The sequence below is a fragment of the Coptis chinensis genome, chromosome 9, assembly GCF_015680905.1.
Source record: "Coptis chinensis isolate HL-2020 chromosome 9, ASM1568090v1, whole genome shotgun sequence".
Taxonomy (NCBI): domain Eukaryota; kingdom Viridiplantae; phylum Streptophyta; class Magnoliopsida; order Ranunculales; family Ranunculaceae; genus Coptis; species Coptis chinensis.
The window spans coordinates 75,834,873-75,853,714 of NC_141464.1; the positions used below are offsets into that span (position 1 = coordinate 75,834,873).

The window sequence follows — 18,842 nt, forward strand, 5'->3', positions numbered from 1 at the left end:
AAAGGTTTTAGGAAAATCAGATATACTATAAAGCAAGTTGTTGGGTATAAAGGTGTTTCCAAACATGAAAGGTGCATTGTTAGATAGAGAGGTGTACTGAATTATTTCTATAACGGCAGGCTCATACTTGTAAACTAGATTGGCTTGTGTATTAAATTCACATTTTCTATGCTATTCATTTGTAGTTCACAGCCATAATAGGTTCACTGGAGTTGTAATGTACTGTTGAGTTTTCCTTACACCCTGAAGGCTTCTACCAATCAAGGCTGAATATTATTTTGGTCCATTAAGATGACTACCCTACTACCCTACTAGCGTTTTCCAAAGGACAGAATGAAACCACGATGTATATATCTTGCTACTAAGTCTAAAAGCATTTTATAAATATTCACAAGCAAATATTAACATGCTAAAACAACAAACGTTCAATTCTTTTACTTCACAATTAGTCCTAGATAATTAGATAACTTATACAAATACTAGATTTCACATTAATCACATCCAAAATGTAGATAAACAACAAGAAAAAATAAATAAAATAGTCTCAAACATGAGCAGTAAACAGGTCAGTGAACAAGGTGAAGCACACAAACATCTAAAACGAAGCTAGGACAACACATAAATAGAAGAATTCACACATTCAAGTACAATACTTTGATTAGAATAAATATAAAAGATACACCAGATAAAAACAAGTTTTACAGTCAAGTTCTAGTTACTCAAAATCAGTTTTCTAAAGCAAGAATGACACATACACATTTAAGTACCAAGTACCATACTCGATTGACAAATTAACATAAACTATGATTAGTATAGAGTAAAATTCTGCAAGGGGTTGGAACTTCGGAACTTTATATATAGTCAATCTATACTTTGTACTTCTATAGTTTGTCTATAATCTATACCACGCCCTACAAATTTAATTGTGTGTTCAGTTCGCGGATGTAGTCGCCTCACATGTTCACTGAACCATCAGACGAGTCAAACAAGTCAGGGTGGTCAGATCCTTTTCTGACAATCTCACAAAGAGAACAAATGAGTTTGAATCCTAAGTTTTAACTAGGCATTCAATGATATATACCTCAGAGCATCTTCAATGCTACTCTATTGTCCTACGTGTAGAGTAGGCAGCTCAAATTTTCCACACTAACCCATACTCTATATCAAGTTGACAACTCACTACACTCCATTTTGAGGGTCAAATATAAATCTTGATTTGCTTTATCAAGTGCCACTCCATACTAGCTGCCCAAGCTGCCCCAACTTGCTACATGTGCAAACAACCAAATTTAATTACTTTTCTATCACTATGAATAATTTCTAATTCAAGGATGGTGTGTTGATATGTTAAAAACATATGATTCTCTCTGCAAGTGTGTGCTTTAGTTGTGGACGGACTAATACAATATCGTGCATAGCTTATACATTGTCATATATAAGCTTATACATTATTGTATATAAACTTTCTCTGTTATATAGTGTCGTGCACAGCTTATACAGTGTCGTGCACAACTTATACATTGTCGTATATAAACTGCCCAGGAATAGGTTGTTTAAGACACTAAATATAATCTGCTTTCAAACATGTTCGTTAAAGAGAAAGCCTGAACAAAGCAATACTATTCAATTCTCTAAACCAGTTACAATAATCTTAGAGCACAAACACAGACATGGACAAAAATATATGACCCATGAATATTTCACTTGACAATAAAAAGTAAAGACAAAAATTAAGAAACCCACTATATGATTTTACCTTCCGTAATTGAGTGAAATTAAAATAGTTTAAGAAATTTGTCGGATGATTTGCAAGCACCTTGACTTGTTGTAACTCCAAAAAAAAAAACAAGCTTCAATATTTAAAGTTACAAACTTCAATATTTTCTACCGTATAGAGTGAAATAACTAACACAAATAAAATTACCAAATAGATTGATACTTACGAGTTTTAACTATGTGGAGAGTCACAAACAACTAGTTACAAGCTTCAAATGTTCTCTGTCTTTGTTAAAAAAAAAACACAAACGATTCAGTTGAGGAAGATGAAGAGGAAAGCCAAAATAATCATAAATATTTAAGTTTGAAAAGTTTTAATAAAAAGAAAAAGATCAATACCCCAGCTAAAAGTTTTATCTAACACCAAAGCAAAATGATTAATTTATTTTGTTGAACAAAAGAATTAAGATAAGAGGAGTGAAATTTTAAGTTCCCCCTAAAATGAAATAGAGGCGGGGAGAGAGGGAAACAAGTGTTTTGGGGATGAAAATTTTGGAGCAGAAATGATCGACTGATTGAAGCCATCCATGATTATTAAGACTGTGATTGGCCGTCCCTTTCACTTCTTGGGTCGTCAATAGTAATACAACTGTTACTAACCGTCCTTCCTCAAGTGTAGCCCGTGTCCTATATTTCCTATTTTGACGTAGTGTGTATGCATGACGAAGAATAAGAAAAATTGATCGTGTTGGTTTAGCTGGTGTATGCATGATGATGAAAAAGAAAAATTGATCGTGTTGGCTTATGCTTGTGTGTCCTATTATGAGTATGGTTTTGTTGTCTCATTATTTATTTGTTAATCTTGTTGGCTGATGTGTGTGTGTCATGTTCTAAGTTTAGTTTTGTGTGTTATGTTTTAATTTTATAGTCAAGTGTGTGCCATGTTTTAATTTAAGAGTGAAGATTTTTTATGTAAGTGAAGAATTAAAATTATAATTAGGGTTTTTGTAAACTGTTTTTGTAGAGAAGATAAAGTTGTGATTTCTGTTCTAAGTGTTGGATTTTATTTTGGTATTTACTTTTTTAGTTTTTAGGAAAAAAAAAACAAAACAAAAAAAAACATCACATGCATTATTATATTTGTGCCACCTAATGAAATGAACGGACATGTTGTGTATTCCCATGGCCACATAAGCATTGACTGATCATAATTGAGTCATAGTCTCAAAGTTCAATAAACTTAATGGGGCCCAAACTTAATTGTACAATGTACAGGGCAGTGCAAAAAAAAAAAAAAAAGAGTAAAGTACCTAAAATGCAAAAAAAATATAAAGTACATTGTACATACCTAGTACATTTTGCCTCTTTCTATTAAGTGTTGTTGTATATAAACTTAAAGGTTTCCCAACGTTCTAATTAACCAGGTTAATACCCACTCACCTAATAGGTTTCCACCTCTCTGTTACCTTGTAGCTCTTGCATGCTGGTCGCGCAAAATGATCAGGTTGAGAAGTCTAGAGAGCCTACATAGTAGAGACGCTTAATTTATCTTTATGCTAAGTTTGCTAACCCATTCCAGTAGCACTCTTTGGCCCAACGATAAACTGATAAAGAGCTATTGCAATATTGCATCTAGACTTAACACCGAGAATATATACTGCATGCACGATATTTTTTTAATATTTTTGAAAGCGTTCTAAATGAAGTATATTAACTTTGATTTTGTTGGTATTTGTGTAAGCAATTTGAACACTCTGCTCTAACAATTTCTTCATTTCATCCTCTAAGGCTCTAAGTCTCTAACACAGTTTGCATTTCGTATATAAGGTTATTATTTCGCCAATTACTAGTTATTTTATTAACAAAGTTTCGGTGATACACATCTAAAGAAAGATCATCCAGTCTTAAGGGACAAACTTCTGTTTGGTGGTAGATAGATGTTTGTGTTTTTATTCTTATGTGTACCCTAGTGGGTTATGTTCATAAGTGTTTCATGATTGTATGGCGTATAGCCTTAAATCCTTAATCTTTGGGATTTGTAGTTCTCTTAGGGAGGAGATGTACCCCTTTAAAAATCATACTATTTGGGGATCTTGTAAGTTTTATGTCTTTGGTTCTATATACAGGTGGGGGGTCTGCCTTAACCCCATAATCTTTTCAAAAAAAACAAAAAGTTTCGGTGATACGCATCCCTGCCCAGTGCCCACGATGAATTACGTGAGCATATTAGCTAATCTAGGTGCATTTAGCAGTCTTAATATCCAATTATCCAAAGAGTTCAATCTACAAAACCAAAAGCCTGCTCATCTGAAATTCTGAACCCTGATATCAAAAGGGTTCAATCTAGAAGACCAAAGCCACTCTGTCGAAGTTAGAAGTGACTGTTTATTTTCTCCAAGACGTGCACATACTGACATCCTCTTTAAGGGTCTGAAGCGGTAAAGGAAATGAAAACATTTGACCACTGTTTTTAGAAAGGAATCCAGGGTACATATTTGTCCTGTGTAGAAGAGTGGGCACTGGGCCAAGAGTTGTACAATGGTACTATTGGAGCATGTAATGAAGGGAAAGACTCAAGGACCCCGTGAACTGCACATAAGTATTTATCCAGCCATTCAGGTGCTCTAAAAGTCTACAAGGGAAATTACTAGCTCCTGACAGCTTGAATTTTCTTGGTAATTCATGACTGTAAATATTAGATCACATTTCACAACCATAATATTTAGCTTTTATTAAAGTGCTCTATGATTATTTTCCTATGGAACATGTAGGTTTTCCTAAGAAGCACTATTTTCTCATGTTTTGATTAAGGGATATACATTTTATAAAGAACCTGTGGATCTAGTCAAGGACTAGCATTGTATATAAGCAAATTCATACATATAGCGACTGCTTTCCTATAGAACCAATAGATTTTCTCACGAAATCTATTTTCTCATGTTAGATTGAGGAAAAAGTTCAATTTTCTTTGTCATGGTTCCATACACTTTCGAAAGAAGCTGTGATTCTACAGAGGAACATCCTTTGTAGCCAATTGTGGTTCTGTTATGCATCTTTCAGCCAAAGAATTAATCAGGACAAAGCAAATGAGAACAAGAACAAAAACATCACTACTGTACAGTTGGATATGAGGATATCAATTAGCATCATTGAGCATTAGCATTAGTGCTAGTAATTATATAATCTTTAGCAAAAAAAGTAATTATATATTCCAAAACATAGTTTTCCATCCATGCCAATCTGGTATGTATGGACGTATGGTGCACCACAAATTATGTGACTTACTGAGTCTAGTACTAGTTATAAAACTTCATCAGTTTTTTTTTTTGCTGGGTATGTACTAGTTATAAAACTTCATCACAGTCGCCTTACTGTGTCTGGTACTCTGGTACCAGATGTAAAACTTCATCACAATTGTTGAACAGTATTCCCTTCTTTTGATAGATTCATGCCAATTAATATATCCTTATTTTTTTGCACGCAATTATGGAATTGTATTACGAATAACGAAATACAAGGGTTTGGGGGCTTTGTGTAGCACCCCGATCCGATTAATACATCCTATTACAACTTTGATTTGTTTACATACAATGCTTTCTGTAATCTCATATAGCTGCACTCAATAGTAATGATCCGAGTCCAAACAAACGAGTCACTACTATTTTTCTGCGGGTAATTATAAAACAACCGGAAAGTTAATAATTACACTGATGATGGCATACGAGGAATAGGATTTTTGAAGCAAAACATATTTAATGCCAATGGTCATTATTAAAAAAGAGAAAATAATGAGAAAGAAGGAAAAAGATGAGCAAAGGCACCTTCATAGAGGGCCCATAGCAGGTCTCTTCAATAGGTCCACGATGTGATTTTCTTCATCTTTCTCCATTGCATTCCTATTCTTTCACCTCTACTTCCACTTACTTCCACCCCCATTCTTTCCTTCGATAATTGATCTAGTAAACCCACAAAACTCACCTGTGGTTATGATGTCAAACAAAGGAAAAGAGGCTGCGGAAGGATCTTCATCAAGACCAGTTAGTGAGCCTGCGCCTTTAAGCCGCTATGAGTCGCAAAAGAAGAGGGACTGGAACACTTTTGGTCAGTACTTGAAGAACCAAAGACCCCCAGTATCACTGTCACAGTGTAACTACAGCCATGTACTTGAATTTTTGCACTACCTCGATCAGTTTGGAAAGACTAAAGTCCACTTGAATGGATGTATCTTCTTTGGACAACCAGAACCACCTGCACCATGTACCTGTCCACTTAGACAAGCTTGGGGGAGCTTAGACGCGTTGATAGGCCGCCTCCGTGCTGCTTATGAAGAAAATGGCGGATCTCCCGAAACGAATCCTTTTGGTAGTAGTACGATTCGCGTTTATTTGCGTGAAGTGAGAGAGTCTCAAGCTAAAGCAAGAGGAATTCCATACAAGAAGAAAAAGAAGAAGAAAATCGAAAACAAGGATGGGGATGGTTCCAAGAATGCTATGCAGTAAACTTGATTCCTATAGCGCGCTTCTTTGGTGAACCTGGTAATATTTTATATTTTATATAAATTAAGTTTATTAATTACCAGGTAGATCTACTAAATCTACTGTATATATCTTCATCGATGAATCCAATAACAAGATTTATAAAAAAAATACCGAGGAAACAACAGGTTAAAATACAATTGAAAGTTAATTTGGTTCCAGTACTATATGTAGCAAAATAATTTGTGAATGGTGGAGGGTTCTTTCGAAAAAAAACCTAGAAATTTAGATCCAATTCCACTACCTAGGATCTCACTAGTTATATACAAAAAACAAAAAAGAGTCACATTCAACAAAACCCTAATATGAACTATGATCTTAGGGCTTTCTTTAAATGAATTAGATCGAAACAAACTGTTCATAGTGACATTAGACATGATCGATCAAGTACACTCACAACTGTTAGAAATCCGAAAAATTAAGCCTGGGCATGGAAACTGTAGAGAAACCATAACTAATTATGTTGAGTATTTTCTAGTCCGCTTCAACAGAGAAATAGTACACAAAAATGAACATGTATTCAAAATCACAGACAAGCGTACTAAATATCATCTAATCTAACAAATAGTAGAAGAAATAGCCCTGATGGAAGCTCTCTCTCTCTCTCTGTCTCTCATGCAGGCTACGTAACAGTGATTTCCATATTAAATATATCCAACTTTCAATTTCACTTTTCCTTAGTTTTGGATCTTTTGCGATTCTTCACGATTTTCTGCTCCCCATTCATGGTTGGCCTAGGTGACATGTTTTACTCCTTTTTTTTTTACAATATTATAATTCTGTTGATTGCACAAAATGTATGTGGAATCAAATCAACATTTTATGCCTGCATGGCTTAAAGTTTTTCTTATATATAAAATTATATGTCCATGACAAACAACATATAGCGGGAGATTGTAGTAAATGTAGGTGCAACAAGATTTAATTTGTTTATCTTAGGAATTTTTAAAATTACTTGATGAAGGACAGAAATTCGTTGAAATCCTATAGGTAATAAGAACTCTTTTTTCTTTGCTACATACTGTTGAGGTGTTTTATACAACTTCCATTATGACAATTCCAAGGGAAACAGACCTTGGAGGGCTTATATATGCAATGAGTATTAGAATAGTGTCTGCTTTTGTGAGATTATTAGAACCAAGTCCTAATCGAATAGCCGAATAAGCATAGGGTTTTAACATCAAACTATATATCAAAGGCAGGTGTGGTACTTCATATGAGTGCACTCTGATTCTATTTGTACCTCTATAAGATTTCTCCATTCACTTTTTCAAGAGAATTGTAGGAGGGATGTAGTACTTTCAACTATAAATATATTATTAGGGGTCTGCCTAAACCAGCTTTGAGCAGATTTTAAAAAAAAAAAAGATTCTGTACGTGCGCGTGCAGTGTAAAACTGTCATTTAACTATATACATCTTCTAATCTTGATAGCATTATTGTAGTGAAGGCATCGAAAAGAAATTAAAGACATTCGCATATGGTGTTTGGTGAAGTCCTCCAGACTATTTTAATAGCACTTTTCATATTTTTCACCCCCTAACTTCATTTATGGGGAAAATAATAGTTTATTGAATTTCAAAACCTCATTTCTATTAGAAAATATTGCAATTTGGCTTTAAAACTGTGCCGTTGTTGGAAAAATTGTCGAGAACTTGCATTTCCGTGTATAATTTTTTGTGAGGAAGTTGTCCTATAGGCTTTTTAAATGGGCAGAAGTTTATGGTAGTGTGAATGTTGAGATATAGAGATAGTATAGTATCCACGCATTTTGTACCATGGTTTCTGCGGTTCTGCCCACCCAATGCACTTGGTCGTAACCAATAAGAAGTTATGGTGTGCTATTTGAAATGCAGTTCCACATTCTAGAGTCATGCACTCGCAGTAAATAATCATAGTTACAGTCTTGTTCATTGATCCACTTGTTCATCGATCAGTGATTTTCTTTGAATGCAATCAAATTTTTGTAACAATGCGAAGCGCTTCTTTCACAAGTTACTGAAGTAATCTCTCGTCCGAATGCTATACTGGATATAATTGAATTGCTTCAGTGTATAAGTGCTGGTGCACATCCATGAAGTTTAGCTTCATAATATAGATAACTTGTCAATCAACATGTTTGTCACATCTATTCTTTTACAAAAGCTCTGGTGTTAGTTTGTCTCTCTTTTAGCACTTTGTCAGAGCATAAAATCACCATAGGATAACTCTTTATTGAACAAATTATTTGTGCAGGCCCAAGTCAATAACTCAAAAGACAACTGCTCGGAGGAATTGCGTTAAAGACGGAAAATGTTGTGAAAGCCTATAGGTTCTGCTTCATTATTTGTTTCAATTTCCAGCTATTAGTTCAAGGGACAACTTGGCATTTCTGTTGTAGCAATTTCGATTCCTAGCTTTGTGCTTGCCAATGCATTCTGGGTACCATGTCACCTTGTAAACTCTTTATTGCTTAGCAAGCTTTTTAACAACTCTAGAGTTATATTGAAGTAATTACTGTCGCCAATATCTTCAGATTCTTACCATGTTTACAATAAAGGTGCGTTTGGGAACGAGAATTCTCGTGAGAGTTAGAATTCTGAAAGAATCTGATTCTCATGATTATGCGAGAATCATGGCTTGGCAAACAGTGAAATTTCCTGGCAATTCTCACTCCCAATTGAAAAGAAGATAATCTTACCTTTTAGAATTTGAGTAACGGAATGTGACAAACTGACAATTTGAGATTCACAGTTTAGAGAAGAGAAGATTTCCCAACGGAATGTGAGAATGTAATGAGGAATTAACATCGCTTATAGACATTAGATACCAAGGAACTGATGACTATGAATTAGCAAAGTGACAATAGGAATTTTCTCATTTACAGGTACTTAGCAGTCTAGCACACTAGATCTGATTGAGATCATTTTAGTGACCCATCACCTGTCGAGAGAAACTGATAGATATCAAGTTGAACAAATAAAGATAGGATTGTAGGAATGATCTTATATGACATTTGGTTAAAAAAAAATCAGTTAAACGAGTTTTTCTTCTTTGGTGATAAACGGTCCGATTCAAATGGAATTTAAGTATACAAAAATGGAAGTCAAGTTACGGAGCTACGTTCAAAGTTCAAATAATTTTTGGCATTGAGAATTGTTTGGAACTCCTCATTGGGAGAACAGTTTAGGACCAACTCCCCACATTGAGGCCACAACTGGTCCGGCCTTTGGTTGGCTCCCCAGTTGTCACTAGTTCGATTCCCCTCAATGCCACTGGCGAGGCAGTACCCAGTAGAATTTCCAACCAGCTCAGGATTAGTTAAGGTGCTCGTAAGCTGGCCCGGACACCCAGTTAGCAAAAAACAAAAGACTTACTCCGCACACCACCTAAATCCAAACCAGAATTCATACAATCTCCTTTCCCCACTGTCCATACATCTTTCCCAAGTAGTGCGCCCAAGCAAAACTCAACTATTTTCTGTTTTATGTGATCTGGTTTTACAATGGAGACTCGGGTTGTCCATCTGATGAAAAAGAAGATACGATAAATGCAGAGTTTACATCCAAGTTAGTGTTGCCAGAACCAGCTCAATTTAGAAAAACAAAAAGTTTATGTCTAGCCTTAAGTGGGGACAGTCCAAAGAACTCTGGAAGTAGATATCTATTATCACGAGCTCAGTGCTTCCACCATGCAAAAGTAATTCATAGTTAAAAACAATGTGTGAGCACCTCCAGAAAATAGGTGAGGAATTGGGGTTAAATAACATTATGCGCACCATGATACTCGATGGACAAGAAAATCATATGCAACTGGAGCTGCTAAAGGTTAAAATAAGGATCCTCTAATTAGTCTGATGACAAAGAAAATGTGGCTTCTAAGTTATAGCAAAACACTCGCTACACGATTACTGACAGTATACAATGTTAAGGCAATTTCCCTGGCACATCTCTAAATTCTCTTCTCCCAATAACTTCGCTACATGCTGAGAGTGACTATTCAGATGCTGCAAACCTTTTCTCCAAATCGATCAAATTCCATCTATCTTGCTTTTTTCAAACACAGCTAGTCATAAACATCTACAATAAAAAGATAAGAACGCATAAGGCATTGCCATTTTCAAAAAAATCCACTGTATTGAGACAGGAAAAAAATCAGTGAAGTATACACACTAAAAGGAAGATGGCAGACTAGTGTATTAATCTGCAAAACAGTCCATAAATATTCTTCAAAATTAACACAGTTTCACGTATTTTTTACTGGGTAATTGACATTTGTATTGACTTAAGAAAAAAGTAAAAAGGAAAAGAACTGTACAATGTGTTACCATACTAAGGCTGAGTACCATGAGGTACCTCTCTCTCCTAGGGTAAGCTACTTAAATTCTCTGTAACATGGACATGTCATATTTTGAAAATAATCCGTGTTGGAGACATATCCACGTGTCCGTATCGTATTGTATGTGATATACCTCAACTTTTGAAAATTCCCTGTGTCAGACTCTTCGTAGCCATGTTGGATATGGACACACCTACCCGTGTCAATGTAACTTAACTTAAATTTGAAATAAATCATTTGGGGGTCCTCACTTTATGAAGGAGTGGAGGCCTGCCACCTTTCCATGACATTTGGACCAAAACTGACAACATGATTTGCCATTATGTCAGATGCAAAATTGGCCTCCCTCCATGTGGAGGTGATAACAACACGACTGTGTGACTCCATAGCTTAAGGTATCTACTTCTCAAGATCCATGATATGTCTCTATAACCAAAGCTTGTACAGCTGAAGAAGAATCAGATTCCACCCATAAGTTGTGCCAATCGTTGCCTGCTTGCCATGCCAGTGCTTCTACAATGGCCCAACACTCGGCTAGAAAACTAGTAGTTTGTGTCAGTCCCTTGCTGAGAACACCTACGACTTGACTTTCATTGTTTCTACAAACTACACAGTTTCACGTACATAAAACGAAACACGTGTGACAAATCAAACGTGTACAAATTTAAGAAAAGATGGGTAGGAACCAATAACAAAATCTATGGATTGACTGATTGGATCACTTGCGTGATGAGTTCTAAATAATACTGATCATTGTCTTTAAATTCTATGCAACTATATGTACAACGATTCCAGTAACTGCCAATGGTTTTGGGAAAGCACAGAAACCATTATCCAGAGTCATGGAACTATTCTATTCAAAATCTCGCCTCAATCTCTGACCATCCATGATTTCCATCACATGATACTAAAGCCACTTATGACTTGGGTAATAGTTGGTCCAAAAGTTGGCACTTCTGGTCCTAGCCCATTAAATCTAAATTCTTTGATCAACCAGAAATTGCTACAGAAAGATCAAAGGCTCTTTCTTAGGACAACATCCCTTCTCCAAAGATGAGTAGAATTAAATGGTTGATCACTTACACACTTTGTCTTACCTCCACAGGCTCCACTATTTATTTGCCAGAGTTAGTGCCCTCTGTCATATCAGCATCAGCTCAAAAAGGATGGTTTTCTCGTCAAACTAATCTGCTTCCAAGTAATGCATAAATGTGGAACACTTTCCTATAGAAGAACACCCAATACCACTACAAGACTAATTACTATTTCAAGAGTCCAACTACACTATAGGAAACGAAGGGGAGATTTTCCTACAGATAGTAGGCTTCATGATTAATTGAATGAACAGACTAATTGACGACCACTGCCCCCACCACACACACCGACCTCCTCCCACCAAGAAAGGAAGAGAGGAGGTGGTTTGCTTGCTTAGGTCTTATTGCAGAGAATTCATGAAATGATCGAGTCGTAGATTGTTGTAGGTCTTCATCTGATATAAAAGTCAACACCTCAATAAAGTGGGACACTTATATTTGGTGCAGGACATTAGACCAAAAATAAGATCCTTCTAAAACAACTACCATCACATGGTTGATTTGTGAAAAAAATTAACAAATTCTTTCTCTAAAGCTTTCCCTTTTTCTTTTGCAGGAAAAGAGAGCATATTATTATAAATAAAAAGAAACAACTACATGGTGTTACAGTGAGAGAGAGATGGAGATGCACTCCTTACAACTAAGACAGTCTTCGCCTTTGATGGGCCACTAGTAGAACCTAAAGTAAGGTCTATAAGGAGGTACTTCAGTGGCAGATACAAAATTAGGTCTATAGGAGCTCCACACGGTAACCCCTAAAATATAAAGATGTGTGTGTGCATAAGCAGTGGCCAGGGGGTAGACCTCAAATGATTTTACACTGATGAGGTAAAGTGTGCCTGCTTTCATCCAAAAAACTAAGAAAATATATGAACAAGCTGTTTTATGGTTTTCCACACACGTTTTCCATTAAGAATAAAGGTCAGAAATTATTTGTAAAAATAGTACAAACAAAAGAAGATGCCAAGACCTAAGAATGTAAGTTTTCCACCATATATATGTTTGTATGGATGGAGATCCACTGTTTCTCGGCCATTGTGCATGTGCGTTATAAGTTTTATCCGAGGTTGCTAAGGGGAATTTAAATGAGGAGGTCACAGTCAATTCCACATTTGCCTAAATTCTTTGTGAAATTTACCCATGATGTAGCCCCATTCATCTCATCAGACAAAAGTCAAATCTCAAATGTGATTAATCCACCCGATCAGATTAGCTAGAAAGAAGCTGAAAAAGCCATGCCGATCCCTTGAGATATTTTTTATAAAAATCCAAGAATCCTTTTATGAACTCCTCGACATAAAACATGGCTATCACGACTGAACATGTTTAAACTTTACACAAATTTATAGAGGATCATCATGTCAATTTAGTACCTTTCGTAGCTATACTATTATGACACACTGTCTATCTGCTTGTATCTAAGAACGTTTCTCATATAAATCATAAGGAGCGCATACAAAGTAAAAAAATGACACTAACAAAAGTAGATTTTTTAGAAAGTGAAAGTTGTAGTTAGATTCTCGAATTTTAAGCCCTATAATGGTCTACGCCCATTTTTCTTTCTTCTTTCTGAAGAAAGTAAAGAACAGTGTCCAACCAATCAACAATCAAGGTGTCAATTTTTGCAGAAACATACCTGAAGCTTACACCAGAGGCTCATCGAAGGGAGATGTGTGTGCATGAGCTTAGGGTAGGCCTTCAAATAAAGTGGGACAACCTCAAAGTATGATGAGGCAAATTGTGCCTTATTCCCAAATACAATGTTATCTTCCCAAAGGCAGTGACCCCTTGCGTCTAACAAAAGTAAGTAATAAACTGTTTGATAAGGTTTTCTACCGCCCACTAGTATACATGCATATATTTGATGCAAATAACAAGGTAAAAGGCCATGGAAACTGAATAACAGAACAGATTTTTTCCCATGGTGTGCCAAGATTTGAGGATGTGCCTTTTCCATCAAATGCATACATGTACTCAAGCTCTTTGGAGAATCAATTCCAGGATATATCCCCATATATCTCAATACAAAAAGTCACATCTCAAAAGTGATTGATTCTTCCTACCAGGATATAGCCCGATATATTCTAGAATGCATTTCCCCTCGTCTACACATTCTTCCAAGAATTTAAAAAATCAATTTTTAACTCCTCAAGATACCTCATGATAGCCCTTTAAAGCTGTATTCACATCATATCATACTCCCACCCTTTCCCTAACCAGAAAAATTAGACATCAAAAGTTTTCACCCAGACTGAACAGTTACCAAAACACACAACAGCCAATTCCCAACAAAGTAGCTACTTCTGGGTTCTTTTTTTAATGCATCACTAGCCTCCCTTCACTCGAACACAGTCAATTTCAGCTCACAGAAAAGCAATGTCACTTGTTTACTTCAATACACAATTAGACTTAGTGACTAACACAATGGTTTTGCTCACAAGATGGTTATAAAACCTCTGAACATGTTAACTTTGCACATTTTATTTTCAAGTATGGACCTTTAAATACACAAACTAGATAAATCTACAATAAAGGAAACAAACGCGGATAATTATTATAATTAAATTTATATGCAACAAAATCATTCCTAAGCAGACACATTACAAACAAATAACACAATTCATTAAATACAAAGAAATATCTTTTATATAGTTTATATATATATTGATCGTTTACCTCTTCAAAAAAAAAATTAAATACAAAGAAATAGCTCACCAGAATTAGCAGATTTTTTTGAACGCTTAATCTTCTCAAGCTGAACTTGCCAATCCATAAAAAGCTGCATCCTTTGAAACTCCAAACTCTTAATAAACTCCATCCTCTCTTTCTCCAACTCCACCATTTGCTTCTGCTTAACCCCTTCCACCTTCTCATAAATCTCCCCAAATCTCTCAATCGCATTTGCCAACTCCTTCACTCCATCCACCTCCTCTTCTTTCCCCAAATCTCTCCTACTACTCCTCTCCGTACTAGACCTCGAACCTCTCGAATCATCATCCTCATCCGAGTCAGTAGACTCCGCGGCCGCAGCTGCCGCTACTGCCGAATAATTCCTCCTAAAAGAGGACTCATCACCCAAACCCAAAACCGGAGCAGGTCTCTTCTCTCTAACCGATCTAGGCGCTACCGGTACAACCGTTGCCTGTGGCAACGGTCCCCGCAAATTCCCCATATTCCTATAAGGTAGCGCTAGCGGTGCAGCCGGCGGGGACGACTGCACTGCAAGCGCCACCGGTTGGGTCGTCGGTGGGGCAGGTAACGATAACCGTTTTAACGGCATCGAAGAGCCAATCAACTCATCCAACCTATCATAAAGCGGCCACTTACTAACATAACTACCATTAGTAGCTAAAATCTTCGCCTTTTCAACTTTATACTTCTTTTTCAATGTATCAATACGATTCTTGCATTGGACATCAGTTCTTCTCGATTTTCTATTTACAGCTGACGAGTGGTGTCTTGAATTAACCGCATCGGCAACTTCTTGCCAATGTTTTTGACGTAAATTACCACGGTTAAGTTCTAGATGACGTTGACCCCATGCTTCAACTAGTGTCGCACTTGCTTCTTCACTCCAACAATCTTCACGTATTGGTAATGGATTACGAGATTGATTATTATAGGTTTGATCTGCTGCGCCGTTGTTCATTGTTTCAGTCTCTTGTTTCATTTTTTAGAGGTAGGGTTTTTTTTTTTTTTTTTAATGTTTATGAGAGAGAGAGTAAAGTAACGGCGATGGGAAGAGAGGAAGAGAGAGAAGCGCGTGAGTTGGCATGTGCGAGTACGGTTAGTAGTAGAAGAACACAAGAACGCCGGGCGAAGGTGTGTTTGATTTGGACCGACGTTTGCGCCGGTTGAGTGAACGGCTCTGACTCGGCTTGGGTTATTATATTTATTTGTTTTTTGGTTCATTTTGACTTTTTTTTTGGAATTGTAATAATTTTGTTTTTTTTTTTTTTTTTTTTTTTTGAGTCTGCTTGGACGGAGAGATTGAAGGATTTTATTTCTGGTGGCGACTGTGTCTGCCTTTTATTCAGGTTGTGTGGGGTTCGGTTTTTGTGGAATGACGAAAGTGGGTTTTATGTTATATTGTATGTTGAAATTTCCTGAGGGTATTTTGGGGAATTGGTGTTTTTTTTATGAGACCGTCCCCACTCCCAACAATACACAATTTTTGACTTTAGAATTACCTGTGGAAAAATTCTGAAGAACAGGTCTGGAGGTGGAAGCCACCCCTATATTAATTAACGTGTTCTCCATTGATCTACTTGTGGTTTTAATTTTTAAAAAAATCGATAATTAAACAGTGACAGTTTCCAAAATCTAATGAGGTTCTCCAACGAAATATCCTATGACGTGGAATATTTTTAGTATAGATGATATCTAACATTCGAAGTTGATTTATTCATTTATCCCTTTGACTATGTTGCATTATGTACTCGTGTCTTGACGAATACAATAATTTCAGTCGTCGTAATAGTTCTGGTTTTAGTCGAGTTCAGTTATTCAGGATAGCCACTGTCACTTCCAGTACTAATCATGCCTTGTCGAGTACTTGGGTGACTAGATACATGCCTAGTGCTGTTGGACCCTCTAAATGGATGTTAGTATCCAACATAATCAACATTCGCACATTGCATGCTTTTACTTTTTACGCTTCCAGAACCATCAACTCATCTTCACGGTAGCTCTACCTGTCCCATTTAAATAGTGCTAAAGTAGTAAATTGGAAACTGTATTATTTTTCGATATAACTATTGGAAACTGTATAAGTATAGATATAAAAACGGAGGGTGCTAGAGAGGGAGAGGCAACTATGTATATTCAATTCCGTTGTTGATTTGTTGTTTCAGTATGTTACTAACATCTTAAAATTTTGCAAAACACAACTCTCTTCACATTCTGCATCTGCAAGACTGCAATCAATTATCAGTGCTTGATATGGACTATGCATTGTTTTTTATCCCATTTATTTATTTATAAACTTATTGGAAAGGGGTCTTGTAAAATTGTTAAAATATCTATTGTAAACATATTTTTAAACGTAAACCAAAGATCTTGAATCGCATGAACTCACCAACATCATAACAATCATAAATCAATAATTAAACATAAATAGACATATATTAATCCATAGCTTTAGATGAATGAAACGTGTAAAACCGCGAAGGAGAACTTGTTTCTCACCCTAAGCCTTTTCTCTAATCCTAATGTGTTTTTCTTGACCTCATATACACAATTATGAGACATGTGTATATCTAGAGAAAAGAGGTATAACACTCGGTGTTTTTATTTAATATTTTCATAGTATAATAAATAATAAAAATAATAATAAGAGATAAAATAAAATAAAAGGATAAAGATTAGAAATAGATAAGATAAAGAGGATAAACCTCATTCTTTATTTTTCGGGGGGTTTTGAAAAAAAAAAAAAGAGTTACACAGGACTTTACACGGGGAGTTTTAACAGAGAGATGGAGTTTTACACAGAGTGGAAAAAAGAGAAATGAGAAGATTATTGGGATTGCTTTTTGACGATTGTTGCGTGGCGTTTTTGTTCTCAAGTTTATATTCATTCACGTCGCTCGTAAACACAACAGAGGTGAATGGATTTTTCTTTTTATTTCTTTTTTATATATATTCGCTTCTACGATCTATTATCGTAATTATTAATGTCTTGTGGTTTAACAAAAGATCGGTTAGAACGGATGATGCAAGTGTTGTTTGATATGGTGTCAAGGTTAACTATTAAAATATAATGGGTAATTTCCACGTTGGTTTCCTGTTGGATAATTTCGTATGTATTAATACACTTATCTTGTACGTGTTGGATTTCTCCTCTTAAATTTTGTTAAGATTTGGTTACTTATATTAACTAGGAATATTTGAGAAGAAGATGAATTGAAAAAGGGTGACAGAAGTTTCTTACTAGATAGAGGTCAAATAATTATTGGATTGACTTCATATTTAATATGTAGTTTTATAAGACATTGTAGTCTGACATATTAAAACTATAGACAGATCCAACGGTTGGATTTCTGTCGAGGCGTGCATAAGTGTGACAGGTCGTAGTGTTTCTACACCAGAAAAACTGCAGTGCGCAGTCTTTTGTTTCTGCTTAGATGGTGACCTTTCCGTACTCGGACTTGTATGAAATTTAATCCATAGTTTCCTAACACATTGTAATCTTCCATATTAGATTTTTAGATTTATCCAATGGCTCGATATCTGTCGAGGCTTCAATTAGTGAGACTGGTCGTAGTAGAAACTATACCAGAAAACCAATGGGCGCAATCCTTTGTTTCTGCTTAGATGGAGGTCAACCTATTATCGGATTGACCTCAAATTTAAATCCATAGATTCTTGATATCCAGTTAAATGACATATACAAATTTTAGGCAGATCCAATGGTGGGTTGTCTGTCAAGGCACGGATTAACAAGGTTGTTAGAATTAGCTAAAGTTTAAAATAGATATAGTTGGGTGGTTACATGATGGCATTAGATGGTCAGTGGTTATTATACTTTTAATATATTCTTATTATTGTGGAAATATTGGTGTGGAATGAAAAAATATCTATATGTTTTCTTTTATCGTGATTATTAAAATATTTGGAGAATTGGTTAAGAACTATGAAGGCTTGATTCTAATCCTGAAAGATTTGGATACGTAGGCAGCTTTGAATAAAAGTGCAGCAACTATATCTATAATATATATATTAGTTTGTATAGTAACTATGTGATTGTGTTAGAAATTACCGTTGTTTTGAGACTACATAAATATATATGTATGAGATAGAAGTTGTATATGAATATAGACTTTAGTATATGTGGATCTGTTTTGGACATTAGTGTGTGTGGACTTGAATTTGGGCTAATGAACTATTTGTTTACGATATTGTGTATATGAGTGTAGTTATGTAAATTGTATTTGTTTGATTATAAGTCTGTTTACATTCAATGATATTTAAGTGCTTGATTTGCCTTGACGCGCGAAAATGACTCTCTACATGTGTGGTCTGTTTTGACATGAGTAATGCTAGTATAATTATAAGTGATAATAATGTTTTAATGTGTCGCCCACATCTTTAGAACTCTCCACGCCTCAGGATTTGGTAATGAGATATTATGACTTGTGATGTCATGTGATAGATGGGTATTCATTGAATGTGTCATGAATGAC

At 35.7% G+C, this 18,842-nt stretch overlaps 1 protein-coding gene and 1 pseudogene across 2 annotated transcripts; one reads left to right on the forward strand and one right to left on the reverse strand.

The window, feature by feature from the left end:
* The first annotated feature begins 5,567 nt into the window (after positions 1 to 5,567).
* On the forward strand, positions 5,568 to 8,756 carry LOC147478113 (protein LIGHT-DEPENDENT SHORT HYPOCOTYLS 10 pseudogene; annotated as a pseudogene). The gene is made up of 2 exons (XR_015207363.1): positions 5,568 to 6,251; positions 8,486 to 8,756. The product of XR_015207363.1 is annotated as a protein LIGHT-DEPENDENT SHORT HYPOCOTYLS 10 pseudogene (transcript).
* Positions 8,757 to 10,021: 1,265 nt separating this feature from the next.
* LOC147478114 (trihelix transcription factor ENAP2-like) lies at positions 10,022 to 15,631 on the reverse strand. The gene is made up of 2 exons (XM_086581903.1): positions 14,377 to 15,631; positions 10,022 to 10,308 (listed from the first exon to the last, which is right to left on the reverse strand). Exons 1-2 carry the CDS (start codon positions 15,329 to 15,331, stop codon positions 10,295 to 10,297), a joined length of 969 nt encoding a protein of 322 aa, XP_086438029.1. The 5' UTR covers positions 15,332 to 15,631; the 3' UTR covers positions 10,022 to 10,294.
* Between the last annotated feature and the right edge of the window lie 3,211 nt (positions 15,632 to 18,842).

Coding starts and splice junctions, on each gene's coding strand:
- LOC147478114 (XM_086581903.1), bottom strand. CDS start 15,331: ATGAAACAAGAGACTGAAACAATGAACAACGGCGCAGCAGATCAAACC.